Below are 17,951 nucleotides of genomic sequence, written 5' to 3'. Positions count from 1 at the left end.
TTATTATGCTGAGGTACTTTCCCTCTAAACCCATTTTATTGATTGTTTTCATCATAAATTAATGTATCTTGTTACATGCTTTTCTGCATCTATTAATATGTGATGTTTATCCTTTATTTTGTTAATATGGTGCATTACACTGATCAATTTGCGTACATTGAACCACCCATCCTTGTGCCCCTGGAATGAACCCCACTTGATCATGATATATTAACTTTTTAATGTATTGTTGTATGCGATTTGCTAGTATTTTCTTTAGAACTTCTGCATCTATATTCAGAGATATTAGTCTCCAATTCTCTATGTTGTCCTTGCCAGGTTTTAGTATCAGGGTAATGTTGACCTCATAAAATGAGTTAAGAAGCATTGCCTCTTTTTCAGTTTTTTGAGAAGGATAGGTATTAAGTCTTCTTTGACTGGCAGAATTCACTAGTGAAGCCATCTGGTCTTGGACTTACTTTTGGGGAGGTTTTTGATGACTGGTTCAATTTCCTCATTACTGATTGGTCTATTTAAATTTTCCAGTTCTTCATGATTCAGTCTAGGAAGGTTGCATATTTCTAAGAACTTGTCCATTTCTTCTAGGTTACTAAATTTGGTAGTATATAGCCATTCATAGTATTCTTGTATAGTCCTCTTCGTATTTCTGTAGTGTCCACTGTAACTTCTCTTTCATTTCTGATTTTGAGTCTTTTCTCCTTAGTGAGTCTAGCCAGAGGTTTGTCAATTTTATTAATCTTTTCAAAGAACCTGCTCTTTGTTGCATTAATTTTTTCCTATTGTCTTTTTGTTCTCCATTTCATTTAATCCCGTTCTAATTTTTATTCTTTCTTTCCTTCTACTAAATTGGGGCTTCATTTGTTGTTCTTTTCCTCGTTCTTCAAGGAGAAATGTTAGGTTGTTTGAGATTTTTCTTATTTCTCGATGTAGGCTTATAATGTTGTAAACGCCCTTCTTATTACCACTTTTGCTGCATCCCAAAAATTTTGATATGCCATATTGTCATTCTCATTTGTCTCTGTGTATCTCTTGATTTCTTATTTCTTCTATGACTCAGTCGTTGTTTAGTTGCATGTTATTTAATCGCCATATATGTCTCAGTTTTCCAGCTTTCATTCTTCTGTTGATTTCCAATTTCAAAGCACTGTGGTCAGAGAATATGCTTGGTATGATTTCAATCTTATATTTGTTGAGCTAGTTTTGTGTCCCAACATATGGTCTATCCTTGATAATATTCCATGTGCACTATAGAAGAATATGTATTCTGGTTTTCCAAGATGAAAAGCTCTATTTATCAATTATGTCCATTTAGTTTAATGTGTCACTTAAGTCCAGTATTTCCTTATTGATTTTCTGTTTGGATGCTCTCTTCATTGCTGTCAATGGGATACTTAGACTCCCTATTATAATTGTATTTTTGTCAGTTTCTCCCTTTAGTTGTTAGCAGTTGCTTTACATATTTTGGTGCTCCCAGGCTGGGAGCACTTATATATTAATAAGTATTATGTCTTCTAGATATATTGTCCCTTTTGTCATTATAAAATGACCATCTTTATCTCATTACTTTTTATCTTTAAATCTATTTTGTCTGATATAAGTACGACTACACCCACTTTTCTCTGGATGCCATTTGCTTAGAGTATCATTTTCCACCCCTTCATTTTGAGTCTGGGTTCATCTTCGCAGCTGACGTGTGTCTCCCAAAGGCAGCATACAGTTTGGTTTTGTTTTTTGGTCCATCCCACTACTCTGACCCTTTTAATTAATGTGTTCGGTCCATTTATATTTAGGGTGATTATTGATATATGAGGATGTCCTATAGCCATTTTACCTTTTGTTTCCTGGTAACTGTGTTGCCATTGTTTCTTTTGCTTTGTGTTTCTGTCTGTTATTTAAGTTGGTAGTATTCTGTGATTCTTTTTATTTCCGTCTCCTCTTTTCTTTACGTTATGTGTCTCAATTATATTTTTTTTCTGTTACCATTAGGTTTATGCAAAAAAAAATTTCATATATAAAAGCAGTCCTTTTCCTTCTACTTGCATCTTACCTCCATTCACCTATGCAAGTTCAGTCCTATCCCTTCTCCCCTTTTATGTTTTTATCACTTTATCCCTTTTTATTCTGTGTACATTTCCAAGTTGCAATAGCTACTGCCTTTTTTCCAAATGCTTTTACCCCCTTTAACCTTTATGTTACATTTAAGTGTTTAATACTCTATTCTGAACAAAGACTGCAATTTCCTGCTTCTATTAGTCACTTTACATTTTTGTATTTTTTTATCTTTTTGTTTCAGGTAGAAGAGCATCTTTCAGCATTTCTTGTAATGCATATCCTGTGGTGGTAAATTCCCTCAGCTTCTGTATGTCTGGAAGTCTTTATTTCTCCTTAATACCTAAAAAGTAACTTTGCCAGATATATTATTCTTTGCTGGTGATTTCTCTTTCAATAATTTGAATATTTGATTCCACTCTCTTCTAGCTTGTCGGGTTTCTGCTAAAAAATGTGATGATAACCTAATGGAGTTTCCTTTATAAGTTACCATGTTCTTTTCCCTAGTTTCCTTGAAAATTCTTTCTTTCTCATTACATTTTGACAGTTTTTAACATAATGTGCCTTGGAGAAGGCTTTTTTGGATTCTGTTCCCTTCTCCCTCTCTTCTGGTATGCGCATTATTCTTATATTGCTCTTTCTAATGGAGTCAGCTAGTTCTCATAGAGTTCTTTCTTTTTTTTTTCTTTCTCTTGATTCTCTCTCATATTCCACCTGAGTCATTTATAGATTTCTATTTTCACTATCACTAATTCTTACCCCAATCAGGTCTGCTCTGTTTCCTAAACTTGCTAGTTCATTTTCATCTCATTTATTGAGTTCTTCAGCTCCAGAATTTGTTTGGTTCTTTTTTATAGTTTCAATCTCTTTGGTGAAGTACTCCTTTTATTTGTTAATTTTATTTCTGAGCTTGTTGAATTGCTTTTCTGAGTTTTCCTGTATCTCACTGAATTTTTTCAGAACTATAATCTTGAATTCTCTGTCATTTAAATCACAGCCTTCTATGTCTTTAAGTGTATGTTCTAGAGATTTTTCATGTTCTTTCTGAATTCCCTTGTTACCTTGGTTATTCATTGTGCTTGATAGACTATTTCTCTGCCTGGGCATTTGTGGAAATGAAATCTATTTTCTTTTTTAAATATTTGACACTTCCCAGTTTAGCAGATTGCTAAGTAGAGGTCTTTGTTTTGTTTTCCAGTAAGTGGTACTAAAGCACAAGTTTTCATTTTCTCTTACATGTACTGCTGGGGCTTCCAGTGTCTCTATAGAGTGGTGTCGCCTCGGCAGCAGATAATGCCCCTTACTCCCCAGGAGGTGGGCGACCGCTTTCCAACCCAGTCGCCTCAGTCTTGTGGCACCACTGACAAGAATTAGAAGTGGCAGGCTATGGGTCTCCTGGCCTTTGTGTTCCCAGCGCCACATTCCTGTAGCCAGAAGTCACAGGCACAGCCACTCTGTATGAGCTGACCCAGCTGCCTCTACCGGGCTGCACCACCATGGGGGGAGAGGTGGGGAGAAGCAGATTCACACATTCTCAGCTCTGTTCTGTCTAGAGGGTTTAGCCACAATAAGTACAGACCACTTAGGCTGGAAAGAGTTTTCCAGCCCTTTTGTGATCTGCCAAGTAAGCATTTTACTTCCAGGTGGGCCACAGGGGGATGGGGTGAGCAGGTTCCCACGTCTGCAGAATCCTTTGTCTGGTGATGGTGGTCTGCGATCCTCTGCATCACTTCTCTGCCCTAAAGCTGAGCCCAGCTTCAATGAGTGCCAGTCACCCAAACCTGATTGCTGTCTCTGTCCTTCCGGTTTGCCCTGTGCGGGTTGCATTCTGACCTTTCACTGCTATCGAATCTGCGCTGGGGTGGCAGGGAGCCTCAGAATGCATGTGGCTTCTGTCTCTGTTCTTACCCATATCCCATCTCACCTGTTCACTTCCATACGCCCACCTTCCGATGTCTCAATGCACAGTTCTCTGAGATGTGTTTATGTATTGAGCAGAGAATCCTGATGAATTATAGCTGTCCAACTTGTTGTAACTTCAAGGGGAGACACCTGGAGGTCCTCTCATACCACCATGCTGCTTAATTGTTTCTTATTGTAGGTTTTTATGGTATCAAAAGTACTTGCCAAACTAAGATTTTTCAGGTTAAACTGTTTGTAAATCTTTTTCCACTTATAAAAAGCATCAAGAAATCCAACATTTACCTACCTTTCAATGTTTTTTTAGACAAGGGGAAATCTGAAAATCTTGTAATTTCATTTACATTTATCTGAAAAGAAAAAGGGGACTATGTCAGATAAGACAAAATAACATACTATATAACTGACTTGTTTTACAACAGAACCATTTTTTTTTCCTACATTGTGCGGCCTAGCTCTCCTTTGGTATTGCAGGATTGAATTCAATCATCACTTCCAATTGAAAACCACCATTCCTTCTGAAAGGAAGTATGTCTTGAAAAAGCTGTTATCAAAAATACAAGTTTGTAACCATTTCAACTGGTTAGAAAAAACAAAACTTTCTTTCATTCAACACACACTACTTACTACCTTGAACATTCTTCACTTCTAAAATGTTAACACAGTACGTCATCACCATGTCAATTTTGGAAGAAAATTTACTTTCAGCCCATTCTTCATATCAGTTTAAGAAATAAAGGGACACATGACTACAAACCACAGACCACAATAAGAATAGTTTTATTTACACACGTTGGAGACTAGATTGGAGTTAATTGGAGAAATATATCTTGTTAGCACAAAAACTCTCAAAGTTTTAACCATAAATCAGTGGCATGTGAATTCCAACCTAATAGCTACACATTTGGGAGTATACTGAAGGAGGAGTATTATTTAATAACAACCAGGGGAAGTGTCTCTGTCACACTCTGAAGCCACAATAAGTAATACTTTGTCCACTAACTTTATATTATCTAAATATGTGTTACTGATGTTCTTCATTAGCATCAACCCAATTTTCTGAACTTCATTTCGGCTGTTCAGTAGAATTATTTTATTACAGATGCTAAGAGCAAAACCTACTATTCAGATCTGGGAATAGGCTGCCAAATTATTCATGATTCACAAAAGGGAAAGTTGCATTCATAAAGTTCATTTATTTAAATTACACTCCAGGCAGTAAAGGATGACAGCCTGTATTTCATTTTACAGTCTACACATTTTCTTTCCCGGGACTCTTAATGTAGTCCAGACAGGGTTACTCGCTGGACTCAAATGTTGAAAACACAAATATTACAACATTGCCTTAATTCCTACAAATCATTCCAGATAACATTGCAGAGGAGGCAGAATCAGTAGTATACAAGCCCTAGAAGGAGAAAATTATCTCATTTGGAAGGTAATCTCCCAAACAGGATATTAAAATTAGGTGCAGTCCATCCTTGCACTTGTGCTATTGTCAGCTAAAAAGCTATTTTCACAGCTAATGGAATACTTACAGAAGTAGCTAGACAGGCAACACACTCTTTTATCACCATCAGAGACAAAGTATACACAAAGTGGGCTATTCAAATAAAATACTGCACATCTTTCTAAAGTCTGTTAACCTTCTATAGGAAGAGTCTAGAAGAATAAAACTGTTCCAGCATTCTATCAGCCATTATAATGTAAAGCTATACACCACAGCCTTAGAAAGAAGTCACCAAAGAACCAAAGGAAATTTTTATTCCACTGATGCTCTAGAACGGAGGTCAGCAAATTATGGCCCACAGGTCCAATCCAATTTGGTACCTATTTTTATAAATAATAGGTAATAAATAATAGGTTGGAGCACAGCTACAACCATTCATTTACATATTGTCGATACAGTTGTGACAGAAACAGAGAGACACTAACATATTACCTATGTAGTTGTGACAGAGACTGCATGGCCCACAAAGCCTAATATAGGCATACCTTGAAGATACTGCGGGTTCAGATCCAGAACTCAGCAATAAGGCAAGTATACAAAAAGCTAGTCATAATCTTTTTCCTGGTAAGGGTCTTGTCTTCAATTTGTAAAAAACTCAACACCTCTGAAGTGCAATAAAGCAAAGTACAACAAAACAAGGTATGCCTGCATTGACTATCCGGCCCTTTACAGAAAAAGTTTACCAACCTTGTTCCAGAAGACTCTCAATTATATTCCAAAGAATAGTTAGAAACCACAGAAGATTGCGGTTGTTCCTACAAACAAGATAACACTCTTTTTCCCCTTCCCTTCATCCATTTCTTTTCTTAGAAAAATCATTCCTATCTTCCCAACCTTCACACTCCCTCTAAAATCTGTAGCATTCTTCTGAAATCAAGGAACAGATGTTTCAGTGATGGTACCTGTTAAAGACCCAACAGTGGTGGAAAAGCTGGAGGAGGCAGAGTGGAAAACATGGCGGATGACATTTAACCACTCTCCTATCATAGGCATACATCATCTTATTGCACTTCACTTTATTGCATATTACAGATGTTGTGTTTTTAAGAAATTGAAGATAAGACCCTCCACTTGCAAAAAATTACGACTCACTTTATTGCGGTGGTCTGCAACCGAACTTGCAATGTCTTCAAGATACCTCTTCTTTCTCACAAAAGTGAATAATACTTTTACATCCCAAAGCAGGAGAAAAAAGTATGAAAACCTCCTAGAGTGCTCCATATATTGCAATCAAAAGAAGTAATCTGCCTCAAATTATACCAGACAAAATTCTGATTATGACCAAAAAAAAAAAAAAAATTCCAGATTAGAATGCAGAGTGCTTATATAGCACAGATGAGTCCGATCAAAATCTAAATGCAGAGTTTGAGTCATTTATCAACGGTGAAAACAGTTGGTGAAAACAAATAGTTCAACATCTCTCAATACTTCAGTCCCCAACTTTCCATCAGTCCCTCCAGAACCGACCTCCTACATGATGGCCTTAGAAATACATCACCCAGATTTTCCACTGCAGAGAGTGTAACTGGCTGACAAAGCCAGCAGTCAGCCCCTGGATCAATCCCTGAAAACGCCATGCTTCCCTGGCCTGCTCCCAACGACTGAACACAGCAGCAGTAGGCCTGCAGGCCCATTCCAGCAGGGCAGGGGATTCCTCTAATGGGCAACTTTGGTTCGAAGACACCCCATCAGCTAAAGCGTTCTTAGAACTGTGCTACAGACTGAGACTCTTCCTACCTGCTCCTGCTTCCTTCCTCTCTCCTTTCGCTCCCTATTTCTGTTCCCTCTCCCTGACCTTCACATTTTCCTCCAATAAATCTCCTATTCACTTAATCCCATCATGGTATCTGCCACTCAGAGGCCCAAGACCTAGAGTATACAAATAGTCTCCTAAGTGGTCTCTTGGTCTCCAGACCATTTATAGCCTGGATATGTTCTCTAACTGTCCACTCAGAGACTCTCCACTCTTTCCAGATAAAGTTTCTGAGCATGGCCTCCATATATAAATTTCCTACTGTTGCTGTTACAAATTACCACAAACAATGGCTTAAACCAACATAAATGTATTAACCTACAGTTATGGAAGTCAGAAGTCCAAAATGGGTCTAACTCAGCCAAAATCAAGATGTTGGCAGGGCTGCATTCTTACCGGTGACACTAGGAGAGAATCTATTACCTTGTTTTTTCGAGCTTCTAGAGGCTGCCCACTTCCTTGGCTTATGGGCCCGTTCCATCATCAAAGCCAGCCAGCAACGGATGGGCACGTCCCTCTCGCGTCACAGCACTCTGACACTGACTTTTCTGCCTCCCTCACCTCCTCACTTAACAACCCTTAGATGATGGATTACATTGGCCCACCCAGATAACCTAGATCAATCACCCTCTTCTTTTTTTTTTTTTTGAGGGCACAGCTCACAGTGGCCCGTGAGGGGATCGAACCGGCAACCTTGGTGCTACCAGCATCATGCTCTAACCAACTGAGCTAAATGGCCACCCCCAATCACCCTATTTTAAGGTCAGCTTATTAGCAACCTTAATTACCCCATACCACGTAACTTATTCATAGGTTCTAGATATTAGGATTTCGACATCTCGAGACTGTTATTCTACCTACCATAGCCTCTTAAACCATTCACGGTCCACCTCCAACCTCATCTGAACCCCGTTCCGGACACATACCACTCCCTAAGGTGTACCTACCCGCTCAAAGAACACCATGTATTTTTACATCTTTTTGTATTTCCTCATGTTGCTCACTCCATCTACAATGTCCTTGCCAATCTTTTCTATCTGGAGAACACATCATTCAAGAACTAGCTCCACTCATGGCTAGCACAAACCACAGGACAGTTTGTGCACTACACAAAGGCATCTGGTAAGGCTGAGGTGCGGGGCCGAAAACCAACCCACATCGGCTCCGCAAGCCAGGCCTGAGGCTGCAACCACCCGGAAGAAGGATAGCATGCCCAGAAGAAAAACGTTCTAATTTATCTGGCTGGAAAGAACACTGTACCAGATAACTCAACCTTTTCCCCCTAATTACACCATCCATAGCACTGTACATATTTATTATCACATTTGTCAAAATGTATCAAGCTCACCCCACCTCCCTAGGGACACAAACATGGATTTTTTTTTTTCCCACCTATTTTTACCGAGGCTTCAACAAGCACCTGTCAAACTGCTCAGTATTTCACCAGTGAGACTACTGAGCACCAAGAATGTACTGTAGTGCTACAATGAAAGTTTTATGCACAACCGCTACAATCTGAGGAGCCATACACTGCGGGTCTGCCCCTCAGTTACCTAGAGAGTAATAAATCTGCTTTGATGTATTCTAGTGTTGTTAGCCCTCACAATTGATTTCACACTGCCTTTATTTCTTGACAAGGTCTTAAGAAAATATTTCTAAGATTTAAAAAAACAAAACAGCACAATACTAAGTGGGAAAAACTGCTCTTTCAACTTAGTGAAAAGATTGAAATTTAAACATCTGGGCACTGCAACGCAATAAAGCGTAGTGCTTTGGAGCTGTTGCGAAAGACCTTAACTACCTGGGTTAGCACTTTTCACGTACTAGCTTTTTCACTTAGTGTTCAACCTTGCACACATTATTTAATCTTGCTGTGCCTTAAAAGTTTCCTCACCTATATAATAGGAGCAATCTCATAGGGTTCTCTGTTGAAGTCAACACGTATAAAAGGTTGGTAAATGTTAGTAATTTAAAACAAGAGACCAAAAAGAAGGGACCAATGTTATCGACTATAATAAAGCCATCTGGAATAGGTCATGGTGCACCACATAGCTAAACACCAACTAAGCGCCTACTCAAGGACAAGCACTTTGCAACTAGTCTCTGGGGAGAGCAACGGTGAGCGTATCAGTGGTCTCTGACTGTCAGAGGCTTACGGTCTAGTAGGAGAGTTAACAAAGAAGTTAAAGAAGCCAATCATCACAGCCTGGTGATAAATGCCGTAATAAAGGTGTATACAAAATGCTACAGATATATAGCAGCCGTAACTCCAGCAGGGGAGGGTAGGAAGAGAAGGACAAGTCGGTATCCCTAGGGGGGAGGAAGGGGATGCTCACTGCAATGGGAACATCAAGTACCAGGATGAGAAGCATCAAGAAGCATGGAGAATTCACAAACCTACAAGTTTTTCTTCCACGTATGCCTATGACAGGCCGCTGGGTTTTTTCATTGAGCCTTACAACACTCTGTGTGGTTTATAATCTCCATTGAATAAAGAAACTAAAACTCAGGATCATTAAGAAATGCAGCCAGTCAATAACCAAACCGAGTGAGATTTAAACCAGGGCTGCCAAACCACAAATAACTTACTCTTTTATTGGACTGGAGCATGTTGACATGTTAAAGTGTTCGACCATTTTCCTGAAAGTAACTGTGAACCAAGGAAAGGTTTTAATCAGGAGTTAGGCGACTGGATTTTTATCTTGGAAAGAATCATTCTAGCAGCAATATGGAGCATAGATTAGAGGGGGATAAAGAGTAAGGGCCAAGTGCCATCAGCCACCTGTTTTATTAACTGAAGTTTTGCTAGAACACAAGTAGTATATCCATCTGTTTAAGCATTTCCATGGTAGCTTCTGTGTTACAATGTCAGAGTTGAGTAGTTCCACCCTTCTGATCTGCAAAGCTGAAACCATTTCCTATCTGGTCCTGTACAGAAGAGTTGCCGACCCCTATTATAAGCAATAGCTCTGGTTGTAATCCAGGCAAGAGATGATGGGGCCTGATCTAAGGCACAGTACTGGGGATGGAGGAGCATTTGAGAAATTTAAGAAGCAGAACAGATCACCACTGTGACTGACTAGACGTAAGAGTGGTCAGAGGGAAATCTCTAGGATTACTCCTAGGTTTCTAGCTCAGCAGTCTGCTTAGATAGTAGGCTAGGATGTGGTAGGCTAAATAAAAGTCTCCAAATATGTCCATATCTTAATCCCCAGAATGTTACTTTATATGGCAAAGAGACTTTGCACATGTGATTAATAATCTAGAGATGGGAAGATTATCCTCAATTATCTAGGTGGGCCCTAAATGCAATCAGAAGTGTTTTGTTTTGTTTTTTAAAGTAGTACATTTGACACAGAAAAGGAGAAGGAGACAGAGATTGGAGTGATGAGACCACAAGCCAAGGAACCCAAGCGGTTACCAGGAGCTGGAAGAGGCAAGAAATGGTTTTCCCTACAGCCTCCAAAGGGAGTGTGGCCCTGCTGACACCTTGATTTCAGCCCAGTAAACTGATTTCAGACTTCTGACTTCGGTTGAGAGAATCAATTTCTGTTGTTTTAAGCCACTGAGTCTGTGGTAATTTGTCACAATGGCAATAAGGAACTAATACATAGGATTGTGAACTTAAAGGAAAGATAATGAGCTCAGTTTTGGACTTGTGGCATTTAAGGTATCCTATGACACAGGTAAAGACATCCAGCACCGTCAGAAAAAACGGATATGGATTCAGATGAGCTCCATGTAGAATACAAACAGAAGGAATCATTGGTCCACAAGAATAAACCTTGGGATTACACCAGGGAAGAGAATAGAGTGAGAAGAAGCAAGGGCTGAAGCTATACCCCCGAACAAGTCTAGTCTCTGAAGAAAAATTGAAAATGCAATCTAACGATAATTTATTTTAATGTTTTTGAGGTTCTGTGTATATAGCCGTAGTAACACTAACAATATATAGCAGCTCATATCTGGAATATTTACATGTCAGGCATTATGTAGAACGCTTTACGTGCATTCTTATTAACTCCCCACAACATCTGTAAGGTAGACATTATCATGTCTTTTAAAGACAAAAAAAGGGAACTGATTCAGTATCTTGCCCAAAGTCACTCATCTGGTAAGCAAAAGCCAGGATTAGATCATCTTAACTCAGAAGTCCAAAACAAACTCTAAGCTCTATCTAAACTTACTGTTGATCTAAGGGTTTAGAGGAAAACTACACCAGCAGAACACATGGTGATTTTAATTCCAGAAATGTCCTACATGTTAAATCCCTGAATACACTGCACTAGAAGAGGACAATCCCTGAGAGGCTGATGAGGTGGGTGAAGGTCAACAGACATAGGCATTAGGGGGAAGGAGGAGTGCTGAAAGCCCCAAGGAGCCTGAGGGGGAAAGAGGGCAACAGGTCAAAATGATAACTACAGGGAAACTCATCTAGGAACATCAGCTATAATGTTGGATGATAGGTATCAGAAACAATTACAACTCTTGGAATGGGGACATGAAGCAATTAGAGAGAATGATATGGGCACAGGAAGGAAGATGCACAATATTAAGGCATGCAAGCCTGGCGTAATGGTAAAAGGCAAAGGCTTTGGAATCAGAAAGACATGGGCCTAGGTTCCAATTTCACACTACCTAAGTGGAAAAGCTTAGGACAAGTATTAATATTTTATCCTCTCCGAGGAGCCTCAATGCTTTCATCTGTAAAATGGGAATAAGACCCATAGCTCGGATCAAATCAAATAATTAAGGCAAAGCATATGGCGAGTGGCTTAACATGCAGGTGTCATTATTACCTTTATTATTGTATTATTACGTATATTACTGTGACTTACAACATTAATCTACCCTTAAGCACCACCGCATTTCCATCATTTTATCAAGAATAGTGAGGAGAAGAGCGGCCAGGACGATCAAGAGGCCTGCGATGGGGCACCCAGCTGACCACCTGTAGGGCCTCAACAGGGCCCCCCAGGGGCCCCTCTCAACTCATTCCCTTCCCTAGCCCGAAGGACGGCAAACTCCACAGGCCGGGTCCCCAGTGGACTGGTCGGCCTCCTCCCCCTACAGCCTGTCGCCGCAGTGACACGCAGCTGCCGGCCCACCCTCGCGCCTCAGCCGCTGGCCTACGCCCCCTCCCCAGCGCCGGCCTCACCTTCTCATAGTTCTGCATGAGGCGACTGATAACCTCACGCTCGACCTGCCACTCCGGCTTCTTCAGCTGCTTCCTCAACTGCTTCTTTTGGCTTTGCTTGTGGCTGTGTTTCTTCTTCCAGTGATTGAAGCTCCGCACCGGATCCGGCCGGGATCCCGGACCCGGAGAGTCCGTAGTTTTGCCCATCGCGGCGGCGGCGGCGTCAGCCCTGATAGCACAAGACACGAGACGCTTCAGGCCAGGCGGAGGAACGGCTCCGAGAGGACGCGGAACCAGCGTGTGGTGAAAAGGCCTACTGCGCGTGCGCAAAACCAGAAGCCCGCCCCCGATCTTTTGAACGCGGGGCACGCGCCAGTGACGGCAAGGAAAATGGGGGCAGTGATTGGCGACTTGGCTTCCGCAGGGCGTAGCGGAGCGGTCCCGGGGACATGGAGGCGGAGCGATCTGAAGAAAAGGGCGGGGTTGAGTGGCTGCGGGAGCAATTCGGCTCTTTAAATGAGTGCATGCGCGCTGGTTGCTGTTACTATGGTGATGTCAGAACTAGTTAGCACTTAAGGGCTGTTCACAAAGCTCCTATAAGGCTAAAAAGGATTTGGAAATGTGCCTGGTAACTACTACTACAAATAAAGGCAAAACTTACGTGTGGGTAGGGTCTATGCTAAACTTTAGGAGGGAAATATAATATTAGTTCCTCATATATTGATATCCTGTTGAATACTATTCATCAGTTTCTACCGTAAGTTTTTACATAGTTGTAGTTGTTCATCATCATAATTCTCCAAATTACCTGTCTCTAAAACTCTGAAGACTATTATGTTTTTTCAGGAGTTTAAAACTTTTGTTTATAAAGATAATCTTTGAGAAAGCATACAATGGTACTCCAGTAATGATGACCACAATTGTCATCCAGATCTCGGTTTGTAAATACCTTTTTTTTTTTTCAATCAAATGAACCAGAGCTCTTTGGAGAAATAGCTAATTCAGAGATAAGGCAGAGGAAGCACAGGATGAGCCTGGCATGTCTTGAGATGCCAGAAAAGAAAGAGCTCAAAGAATGACGGGAATAGAGGGCACAGTTCTATTTCTTGACCTAGGTGATAGTTACAAGGATGTTTGCCTAATAGTACCTCATTAGACTCTACTCTTTATGTAGTTTTCCATAAGTATATTTTTTCAATAAAAATGCTTTAAAATATAAAATGTCCACATCAAAAGAGTCATGCCAAATTAGTACTGAGAAAATTTAAACATAGGTGTTGTCAAAAGTATATCTTTTGCTAGTATTCTAACCTTTAGATAACTTATCTTTTAAAATACCTATTTATAAAAGAACATTGCTTACTGCCTCTAATTGAGTCTTAGCAGCAGGATAGCCTCAACTGGATTTTCACATCATATATTTTATAATGATTTCAAAATTAAGTAAATGTTTGTTTCAATGCCCTTCCATGTTTCAACAAAATAAAAGGTAGTTTATAGGTCTTGAATGATATAAAATTTTCAAAGTGCAAAAAAGATTTTTGCTATGTTTTTCACCATTAAGTTTAAAGAATGTCCAATAGATATAGGATGCTCTAGAATTACATTTTGAGAATCTGCCTGTCAAAATGTATTATGTTTTCATATACAATATGTGGCACTGTCATATCTCTGACCTTCCAATTAGTAGTAGTAGTAGTAATAATAATAATAATATATTAGATAATATGTATTATTATTAGAACCAAACTTAAGTTTCCTAGATATCAATCTATGCACAAAAGGTACTTTTTTTTCTTGAGATGAGATAATTTTCAACTTACCATAACATCTGCACCTCAAACTGTAGCATCTCAAACTTTATTTTGAACTCAGTCTTCAGTAAATTTTTTTTTGCTTTTGTTTTGCAGAGAAGTAATCAATCAAGATGGTGGTCAACATGTTATCATGATGTCAGGAGAGAAGGAGTGTACCATCTCAAATCACAAAGATTTTTCCCCTTCACATTATTTTGGTTTCTGCTCTGTATTTATAATTAGTCTATTAAATATGTAGATCAATGAGATTATTCCCCAGTTATATCATCTGCTGAGTAAAACCTATGTTCACATGTAGAAGTACAGGATTTTAGAAATCCACAAACTTACAATAATTATTATCTATTCTGCATGGGATCTATGGAAATTGTTACTAAAATAACTGAGCAATATTAAGCATATCTTGCATTATTCAAATGGTTAAAAGGGTTTTATTCAATGCATCTGCAATAGTGTTAATTATGTGGTTTTATATTCTACCCTCTAAATATCGTCTTTATTCCATAGTATCAATAGCTACATATACTCATATTTGTCAAATCAGATTTCTGTGTTGAATAGTTAAGATTTTGCTGATATGCGTATTTTTCATCGCTATGTGGTTTCTAAGAATAGGTGATAAATGCCAGTCTTTGTACCCATTTGGATTCTAAAATTGATTTTTTTTCATTCATTCAGTTTTTAATAAAAACAGACTCCTTCAAGATACATTAAATTAATCAGAATCTAGTAATTTTTCACTGTTTAAGTTTGTGTAAAAAGAAGTTTCCAAAAACTTCCACTGGTGCTATATATTTTTTGAAAAATTTACATTTGTTCCTTGTGGTAGATAGTTTTCAAAAAGAATGATGTATTGTATGATATTCAAGTTACATGACCATGTACCTGAATTGAGAGAAAATATTTGTAATATAAATGTGTATTCAATTTTTTCTCTTTCAATTTTTATTTAAATTCATCTGTTATGGTTGACATGAAGGTAAGTAAATTTCCATCCTGCTCTCAGTTCTATATTCTGATGAAATTACTATCTTTTTTTCCAGTATTCCTCATGTTTTCTCCAGAAATAGTATTCAGTTATCCAAACAATATTATTTCATTTCCCTTTATACTGGCTTCCTATTTTTTGTTTTCTGATTCTATTAATTTTTAAAATTATTTTTCTAATTTCTAATAAGAAGTGATGTAATACCTTAGTATTTTATCTCAGAATTTGTAAAAATTTGAAACATGAAGAAAAAATGTGCTAAATTTTAACAGTAATTAATGTTGCCTTAATTACATTCCATAAGGAAAAGGGAACAAGTGTTCTCATATAATTACCTAGAAATTGCTAAATTATTTTGATATGATATATAATTTTTGGACCTTATTTGTTTTGACTAGAGAATCAAAGGATTTTTTTCCTTTTTTTAAAAAAAATTAATCTAATAGTTTTACTAAGTTATATTTTAGAGTTAACTGTTAACAGGTCAGTTTTTTCCCAGACCCACAAAGAACCTCTTCAATAATAGGTTTGGGTTTTTTTGTGTGTTTTTTTAAAGTTTTTCTGCTCTCTATGCTATAACTGCCTCTCTACATTGTTACTGAAATTAAATGCTGTTTAATTTCAAGAGAGTCCCACAATATGTGAATAACTTGGCCTAAAGAAGCTAAAGGTTGCTTCCATATCTTGGCTATTGTAAAGAGAGCTACAGTGAACATAGGGGTGCGTATATCTTTTCTAATTAGTGTTTTGGATTACTTTGGATAAATACCCAGAAGTGGAATTGCCGAGTCACAGAATAATTCTGTTTTTAATTTTTTTAGGAACCTCCAAACTGTTTTCCCTGGTAGCTGCACCATTTTGCAGTCCCACCAACAGTGCATGAGGTTTCCCTTCTCTCCACATCCTTGCCAACAGTTGTTGTGCTTTGATTTATTGATGACAGCCATTCTGACAGGTGTAATGTGGTATCTCACTGTGGTTTTAATATGCATTTCTCTGATGACTAGTGCCTATCAATGGATGATTGGAAAAAGAAGATGTGGTACATATAAATGAGGTGTGATAAAAAAAATACAGTGAATGTTTAAATTAAAAAATTATTACAGTAAAAGACACATTGCCTAAAATCCCCCTCAAAATACTCCCCCTTGCTTCAAACACAATAATGCCATCATTCTTGCTACTTTCTGAAGCAGTTCTGCAAGTCCTCTTTTGTATCTTTACTTGCACTGTCATGGCTGCCTCAATGTCCTGAATCAATTCAAAACATTTTCTTTTCATGGTCATTTTGAGTTTGGGGAAGAGCCAGAAGTTACATGGTGCCAGATCTGTGAATAAGGTGGATGAGGACACATTGTAATGTTTTTATTTGACAGAAATTGCCATATGAGAAGTGAAGTGTGACATTGTCACGATGAAGGATAAAGTAAAGACACAAAAGAGGACTTCCAGAACTGCCTCAGAAAGTGGCAAGAACGATGGAATAAGTGCGTTTGAAATGAAGGGGAATATTTTGAGGGGGATTAATGGCAATGTGTCTTTTACTGTAATAATTTTTTTATTTAAACATTCACTATATTTTGTGATCACACCTCGTACAATGGAATATTAGCCATGAAAAATGAAATCTTACCATTTGCAACAACACGTACAGACCTAGAGGGTATTATGCTAAGTCAGAAGTAAGTCAGACATAGAGAGACAAATACCTTATGATCTCACTTATATGTGGAATCTAAAGAACAAAATAAACAAACAAAAAAACAGAAACAGACTCGTAGATACAGAGAACAAACTGATGGTTACCAGATGGGACAGAGTGAAAAAGGTGAAGGGATCAAGACGTACAAATTGGTAGTTACAAAATAGTTATAGTGATGTAAAGTACAGTATATGGAATACAATCAATAATATCATAATAACTATGTATAGTGCCAGGAGCTAGATTTATCATGGGGATCACTTCATAAATTACATAAATGTCTAACCACGCTCTACACCTGAAACTAATATAAAATAATATTGAATGTCAACTGTAATTGAAAAATAATTTTTTTTAATTTAAAAAGAAGCTAAAGGTGACCCATCCAAGTCCTTGCTTCGTGCAAAAGTGGAAAATAATTTTTGGTAAATCAATTAAATTGTATGTTGACTTTTTATTGGGAAAGAAACTAATAATGCATATATTTATTTAAATAATAAAATCCCTTTTTATTACTGTATCATTTAATATAATCAGTCTGAAGTTATTTTTTAGGATGTAGTACTTCTGTAGAATTTTAGAGGTTGCTGCTCCTTGGGTTGGTTTCAGCATCTTTTACTCATGTCTTCTACAACTCGGTAGAGCCAACATACAGCCACTTTAATCCCAAAGTGTAACCTCTCCGAAATTTTCAAGAACAACAAATAATATTTACCTAATTGACTAATACAAATAAACTAGAAGGCCAAAAAGTATAGCCCGCCACAACTGCTGTGTTGCTAACTGCTGCCAGGAGTCGTGAATAGTACTTCATGACTACTTCATAAATAGTATTTATGACTACTTCATAAATAGTACTTCATAAATAGTACTTTATCTTCAACTGGGGCAATATTATTATTTCTAATCGATTAGTTTGTCTATATGTGCTTTCATTCACTCATTTATTTAATATTTTTGTGGGTGCTTACAGTGTGCTGGGTAATGTTAAGCCTCAAGAATACAAAAATGGATAAGAAACTGTCCTTGCCTCAAGGAGCTTACATTCTAGTATGATAGTCTCTAAGGTTAATTG

At 38.1% G+C, this 17,951-nt stretch overlaps 1 protein-coding gene across 2 annotated transcripts in view; it reads right to left on the bottom strand.

Annotated features, from left to right (window-relative positions):
* DDX10 (DEAD-box helicase 10) overlaps positions 1-12,675 on the bottom strand; it is a 284,465-nt gene extending 271,790 nt beyond the window's left edge. For both annotated transcript variants that reach the window (XM_033120942.1, XM_033120943.1), the window contains exons 1-2: positions 12,391-12,675; positions 4,259-4,319 (exon numbers count right to left, since the gene is read on the bottom strand). In XM_033120942.1, coding sequence (XP_032976833.1) covers positions 4,259-4,319; positions 12,391-12,576 — 247 coding nt within the window. In that variant the 5' untranslated portion in view covers positions 12,577-12,675. The remainder of the gene's footprint in view (positions 1-4,258; positions 4,320-12,390) is intronic.
* Positions 12,676-17,951: the final 5,276 nt, after the last annotated feature.

The sequence above is a fragment of the Rhinolophus ferrumequinum genome, chromosome 11 (assembly GCF_004115265.2).
Source record: "Rhinolophus ferrumequinum isolate MPI-CBG mRhiFer1 chromosome 11, mRhiFer1_v1.p, whole genome shotgun sequence".
NCBI classification, from domain to species: Eukaryota; Metazoa; Chordata; class Mammalia; order Chiroptera; family Rhinolophidae; genus Rhinolophus; species Rhinolophus ferrumequinum.
This window is presented reverse-complemented; position numbering and strand designations above follow the sequence as displayed.